Raw genomic sequence first — 7,414 nt, 5'->3', positions numbered from 1 at the left:
TAAAAAAACAGCAAGACTGAAGGCATTTCTGATTTCCACACCCCAAGCCAAGCTACCAGTAAGCCACCCACATAGACCTGAAACTATTTGGAATTCATCACTTTGCAAATATGGATTCTTGAATTCAAATGTGCCCAAGGATGATTCGAGGTGGGGGTGGGAGGGTGGAAACCACCTGACCTTTCTTTAAAAAGAGGAGGAGTTAGAGTGCTAACCAGGTGTGTGTGAGGCCAACCTTCCCATTCACTGGCTGCTCAGGAACTTCCTGCTGTCACTCGATCTCTGGCTCAGCTATCCAAGCTGAGTCTGAGGGAGCTTCAGAATCTGGAGTGGGGAGACGGTAGGGAAGCCACCCCTCCTGACCTCCAATCCTACCCTTTGCTCTTCTCCATGGTGAGATTCTTCATCATCATCTGTTTGGTGTGGCCGGTGAGCTCGGGTAAGCTCTTTGCTTAAAGGGGTTTTTTATTTTATTATTATTTATTTAATTTTTAGAAGAAAAAAAAAGAGAGCTATGTTAATGAATTTTGTCTCTTAAACATCTGCTTGGGAAGCGTTGTGAAGTTATACAATTAACAAAGATATTTTTTAAAGAAGATTTTATTTCTTTTTTTAGACTAACTCGTGGCCCCTTCAAGATATATACAATATTTAAATAGGTTTGTGATCAGAGGCAATAGGATTCGCAGCTAAAATCCACATGGCTTTCCAGATCCCAAGGAATTTAGTCAAGTTTTAGCTCAATAGTCTGCAGCAGGTGTTCTATCATGCAGCCAAATGCCTTGCTAATGTCATCTTAAAGAAACAATTAAAAATTCAAGTATTCCCTATGTTTGAAACCCATTTGGAAAGGACAAAGTCTAAACTTAAATACTTTGGGCGGGTTCGGTCTGTTTATAAATATTTCTAGACTCCTTGCTTCATTTCAGAGGCTGCTCTGAATGCAAGAGCAATGCAGACTTTAAGGTAGGCAGCACCTGCCTTTGAGGAGTTTGGGGTTTTCTGAGGAAGGGCAGGGACAGCCGGGTGTGTGTGATAGCCGAAAGTACAGATTCTGTCAATAAGCATTTTTTAAAGCGCTTGCTATGTGTCTGTCACTGTGCCGAGGGCCAATGATTTTGAAGAAAGGCAAAAAGAGTTCCTGCCCTCAAGAAATTTACCTTTTAATGGAGGAGGCAAACACAAAAATCATTCTATACTGTCTACTGAGGAGTTGCAAGGTAACCTCAGAGGAACGTGCTAGCAACTTGGGGAGCGGGAGGGAGGAGAGAGAGACCAGGAAAGGCCCCTGGGTAAGTGGAGTTTGGACTGAGTCTCTGAGAAAGCCATCGAAACCAAAACTCGGAAGTGAGACCAGAGGGCATTCCAGTCTTGGGGGACAGCCAGTGAAAACGCTCCGAGATAGGAGAGGAGTCTCATTAGAGGAACGTTACATAGGTGTTATCATCGGTATTTTCATAAGAGATTATGCACTTCTGTTACAATTTAAAAAAAAATATGTTTGCCAAGATAGTTACAAAGTCGCTGAATATGTGTACCCTTCTGCAAGCAATGGTGTTTCATGGGATCATAACCCATAGGGAATGTAGCGATTACTGCCCCAAAAGGGTGCCAGCATATTTGACTTGCTTGGTTAATAATAATAGAAATAGTTCTCATTTATATAGTACCTACTATGTGCCAGGCACTTTACAAATGTTATCTCCTTTGATCCTCAGAATGATTGTTGTAGGGTGGGTGCTATTATCATCTCCATTTTACAGATGGGGAAACTGAGGCAAGCAGAGATGAAGTGGCTTGGCCAGGGTCACACAGCTAGTAAATGTCTGAGGCTGGATTTGTATTCAGGTCTTCCTGACTCTAGCTCATCTTTTAGCACCATTTTCCTGCCTCTGTAAAATCAGGCTAGGAAGATTTCCGACAGCCTCATCAGTCTTTAGAGAAGTCATATCACAGAGTGTTTCAGTTACTCCCCATCCCCGTTGATACATGTGAATGAAACAAACTAGTAAGATATCAGAGCCAACATTAGCGCCACTCGGTGACTACAAAGTAAGGCAAAGTTTCACCAGAAATCAATCAGAATCAACAGGAAATCAGGATAATCTTGTCCTAATGATTTCAAATCTTCTGTTTTAATTGGTCCCTCCCCTCTCTGCCTTGAAATGGTGAGGGTAATGGGGCATCTGTGTGTAATCTGCCTACTTGTACATGAAGGGCTAGGGATGGGAGGAAATATGGTCGCCCTGGGCTGGGGGCGGGGAGGGGACCCAGTTTGTAATTCAAATGAGAGGTCTCAAAGCAACCAGCTCAGAGGGGACGTGGTGGCACTTAGTGAGGCCCTTCTTTCTTCTCCTCTGGGTTGAGGAGTTAGGCTGAGTCAGTTCTCAAGTGCTCTGAGATCCCATGGGCCCAGCTCACCCTTAGAACCATGCTCTCTGGGATGTGTTTATACCAAATTCACAAAATTCTCCTGATTTGACTCATTGATGGAATTTTTAACAGGAAATTCTCAGGAAAGACTGTCAATTGCTAAGCATTCGATCAATCGATTGACAAGAGTTTGTTATTAAGTGTCTGTTGTATGCGAGGCACTGAGCTAGGCTCTGGGGGACACAAAGAATGAAACTCTCCCTACCTCCATAGGAGTTTCCTCCTTGAGAATTCCCTCTAGCGATGGAATCACAGGCTTAGGACACAAATGGAAAAGCCAGGTTGTATCCCAGGGCTGTGGCTGCCTGCATTCACAGGTGTTGGGGCCACGCATGTGGCAGTGAGCCCCTTTGTTTTCTTAAACTTTTGGAGGCCACCCCCCCTTCCCCACCAACTGAAAAGGGGCTAAAGGGGACTGTGTGGGCTTGTGTTCTGAACTGAAGATCCAATTCCCAGAGCTCAGCAAATATTAGGAGGTTTAATGATTAGAGAATCCCAGCAGGTTAGAGGCCTAAGGGACCTTTCTGAGGGACCTTAGGAATCAATGCCAAACCCCTTGTTTAACAAAGGACGGAACTGAGGCTCAGGAAGGAAAAATGACAAGATCACATGACAGAAAATGGCGCTGTTTGATCGAATATTTAGGAAATACTTCCAGGCAACAGCAAGTCGATTGGACCTCTCACCGTTGCTCGAAGGACCAGACAGCAAGAGGGTTCAGCGATCAGAGCCCTGGGCCTGGGCTCAGGAAGCCCCAAGTTTAAATCTGGCTTCAGACACGTATTAGATATGTGACCCTGAGCTTACCTTTTAACTACTTAAACGTTGTCTGCCTCAGGTACCTTACCTGTAAAATGGGATACATAAAGGTACCCACCTTACAAGGACAGGGTTGTTATGAGTTAATATCTGTGCCTGGTGCAGAGTAGGAGCTTAATACATGCTGGTTCCGTCCCCTTCCAACATGACACTCAGTTGTCTGTCCATCCCCACCTCTTTGTACCAGGTGGTACCTGAAATGCTTTAGTTTCCCTCAAAGCTCAGCTTCTGCTACCTTCTACGGGGGGCCTTTCCCGATACCCCTAGACCTGCTAGCACCTTTCCCCACCAAATTACCTTGTATATCTATTGCAGAACATTTTATATGTACGGATTATCTTCCTAATTAATGAGCTTCCTGATGGAGGGGGCTGTTTAATCTTTATCTTTTTATCCCTGGCATTCAGCATAGTTCCTGTCACACAGTAGGCGTTTAAAATCTAGCACATAGATACATAGTATGTGAATGAAGGCCACTTTTCCATATCCTGTGAATTCAGTAAATATTTATAAATAATAACAATAAAAGCCAGCGGTATATAGCTTTAAAGTTGGCAAGGCATTTTAAGTGTATGTATATATGTGTGTGTGTATATACACATACATATGTATATATATTATATATGTGTGTGTGTGTATGTGTACACACACACACACACACACACACACACACACACACACATACTGGAATATATTTGAATTTGCTCCCAGATAACTAGGTGGTAACGTGGATAGAGTACTGGGCCTGGAGTCAGGAAGACCTGAGTTCAAATCTATCCTCAGACACTTACTAGCTGTGTGACCCTGGGTAAGTCACTTCACCCTGTTTGCCTCAGTTTCCTCATCTATAAAATGAACTGGAGAAGGAAATGGCAAACCATTCCACTATCTTTGCCAAGAAAACCCCAAATGGGGTCACAAAGAGTCAGACACAACTGAAGACAACTAAACAAAACCAATATTAAGCTCCTACAATATGCCAAGCACTGCGCTGGGTGCCGGGAATTCCTAAGATGGAATAAGACATTGGAAAACTGGGGCCCAGGCCTTGCGTGGAAGAGACCTCCGAAGTCACTTGGTCCAATCCTCTCCTAGTCCTGAGCAGGAAATCTCAAAACTGCGGGATAAAGGCCAGGAGCTCATAATGGAACAGGAAGTCATCAGAATTAAACCTAGAACACCAAGGATATTGTAGGCTGGGATGGGAGAGGGGAGGAGGAGTCCTTCCCAGGTTTGGACTACAGATTTGCGGGAGGGGGGAACAAAGGTTCTGAGACAGGTGACAGGGAGGGCAGGAAGGAGGCCCTGGGTGTGGCCCAGGTAGTGCAAGATAAGGATGTGGGTAATTCCAGAGCATGGGGAGGGTGAGTCATGGCCTGGCCTCTTCTCGGGAGACCAGAACTCAGACAGTTTCAGGTGTAGGATCTTGTTTCAAGGCAAAGCAGAAAAACAGGAGGAATGTACCTATACCTGTCACAGGAAAGTAGAAATGTGCCCCCCAGTTGTCATGAGCCCAATTTAGGTACCATCTTCTATTAATACTAAATACAGGTAGGCCTTGGCTGCCGTAGTTAATTCGTTCTGCAAAAATACACCATAGGGAAGCATAATTTTTTTAAACTTTACTTTTCTTGCTTTTTGGGGGGTGGGGCAGAGAGGAACGTGACTTACATGGAAATGTTTTTCATGATTTCCCATGTATAGTTGATATCATATGCTTGTCTTCTTAATGAGTGGGAGCAGGGCAGGAGGGAAGGAGAGAATTCAGAACTCAAAATTTTAAGAGGTGAATATTAAAAATAAAAATTTAAAGCAACAGCAATAGGTGATGTTAGAGAGATCCATTTCATAAAATCATGCTATGAATATTATACATTGCTGGGACTCGAATTTTGGCCTTCTACCTCCCAGATCCATATTTCTTTTGGCTCTGATTCCCTCTTTCATAGAATCAAAGAGCAATAAATTTTGATTTTCTTCCTTCTACCTCTCTTTCTTCTTCTCTCTTCTTTCCTCCTTTTTCACTAGGATTCAGTCTCAGAACTTTCGGGTAAGATTCTGACTGTGTCACTTGTTACCTGTGTAACATTGGGCAAGTCCCCTCTGGATCTGTTTCCTCATTTGTAAATGAAGCAGTTGGTCCACGTGGTCCCTAAGGTCTCCTAGCTCTGTGATCTGATGATTCTTTCACCTCTTCTCTTTGGGCCACAGTTTGCTTTTCTGTAAAATGAAGTAGTTGGATTAGATGGCCCCTGGGGTCCCTTCCAGCTCTGAATTTGGGGTCTTGTGATTCTAAGTCCCATGATCCTATGATTTAGGCAGTACATTCTCCCACTACAGTCTCCTTCCTATTCAAAAGAATTTCAAGACCTGTCATTGGCTATGTGGAAAGAACATATGGTTTGGGAAAGAGAAGACCTGGTTCTGAGCTCCTGTTAGCTCTCTGACATCTTATTCCTCTGAACCTCAATTTCCTCATCTTAAAATGGGGATGACCCTACTAACACAACCCATCTCTCCAGACTGGTGTGAGGAAAGCAGTTTGTGCCCCACTGTATAAATGACTATTACATAGGGTGGGAGAGTCTCCTCACCCAATGTAAGCCGGTCTATAGCTTGGGCTTTCCCCAGACCCCAGGATTTTCTCATCAGTTTGGCCAAGTCAGAGGCATAGCAAATCACGAAGCACCACAAATACTGACTAAAGGTTAGATCTCATTCACAGTCATCAAAGGGAGTAGTCTGTCTGTGAGGTGTTTTCCTGATTTGTCATCTTGTATGAAACGTGTCAATTTTACGATTGTAAGCTCATTGAGGGCAGGAATTGTCTTTTTGCCTCTTTTTGCATCCCTAGCACTTGGCATAGTGCCTGGCACATAATAGGTGCTTAATAAATGTTTATTGATTGATACATTTTTACGTATGTGAGTGTGTGTCCTGTACAGCATACAAATGTCAAACATGAACAAGAAAGGCAGACCCAGAGCTGGAGATGCCACTAGACAGGTTTAGAATGGGGGTCTTAACCTTAACTTTTCCCATGATCGGCAGGTAGCGCCTAGAAGGAACTAGGGTATAGAGATCAAATAAAAAAGATTAGCACACCAAGTATCAAATGAACTCCGGTGGAAAAGGCACAGCTTGACAAAACCTGTTTAGCTCGTTTTATCCACCTGCTCAATATGACCAGAACAACAACTTTGGCTTGTAACTTAGCAAGTTTTAGATTACCAAGGCTGTACACCCTGAAGAGAGAGTGGGCGACCATTTTAGCAATACGAGGATGTGCAAAGAACTGGGCGCTTTCTGCTGCAGTCTCTAAGTCTGTGAATAGAAGATGTCTTAAATTCGATCCGATCGACACATTTATCATGCTTTCTAGCTGCAATTCTACAAACTTTTGTTCTTCATTCTTCCCACAATTCCATTCCATTCTATTCAGTCCAATAGGCATTTATTCTTTGTTCTTTCTACAACTCAATTCATTTCAATTCAGCAAGCATTTATTTTTCATCCTTTGTTCATTAGGTCCGAACACATGTTCATACTTGAGATGGGCTTTGAAGGGCATTAGGGTTTCAAAGAGACAGAGGTAGAGAGTGCATTCCAGCCTGGGGGACCAGCTTGTATGAAAAACCAGAGATGGGGGAGGGTTGTGATATCATATGTGAGGAAGAGCAGGTTGTGAGCTAGTGTGACAGAGAAGGATGGCGGTATCCACAACAGAAATTGAGAAGTTTAGAAGAAGAGTGGGTCTGGAGGAAAAGATAAGGCGTTCGGGTTTGGATAAGTTGAGGTTAATATGCCCATGGGATAGTCAGCTGGAAGTGCCTTAGGCAGCTGGTGATTCAGAACAGGGGCTCAGGAGAGAGACTAGGGCTGGATATTTATAAGCGGGTAGAGATGACCGTTGAACTCTTGGGAGCTGAGGTCCCCTCCATCTTTGAGACCGTGTGATTCTTTTCTATCTCCCACAGTAACAGGCATATTGCTGGTCACCTAATAAGAAGGCCCTAGGTCCTTGTGTAATTAGTTAAACTGAAGTTGCAAAGATACAGTCAATGCAGGGTAATCAAGTAAACATTTCAGTCTGTATATTTCCATCCTTTCCTACCAAGAAAGCCATTAGGGAAAGCTTTCTCTAGGCAAGGTTCTAAAAGCT

General features: G+C 43.6%; 1 protein-coding gene across 1 annotated transcript in view; it reads left to right on the top strand.

Moving 5' to 3' along the window:
• The first annotated feature begins 251 nt into the window (after nt 1–251).
• Nucleotides 252–7,414, top strand: part of LIPH (lipase H) — a 30,442-nt gene continuing 23,279 nt past the window's right edge. Inside the window, exon 1 of the mRNA XM_036767134.1 lies at nt 252–439. Within this exon, the coding sequence (XP_036623029.1) occupies nt 391–439 (49 nt within the window). The 5' untranslated portion in view covers nt 252–390. The remainder of the gene's footprint in view (nt 440–7,414) is intronic.

This window comes from Trichosurus vulpecula, chromosome 7 (genome assembly GCF_011100635.1).
Source record: "Trichosurus vulpecula isolate mTriVul1 chromosome 7, mTriVul1.pri, whole genome shotgun sequence".
Lineage (NCBI taxonomy): Eukaryota > Metazoa > Chordata > Mammalia > Diprotodontia > Phalangeridae > Trichosurus > Trichosurus vulpecula.
Note: the sequence above shows the minus strand (reverse complement) of the source record. Positions and strands in the feature narration are given on the sequence as shown.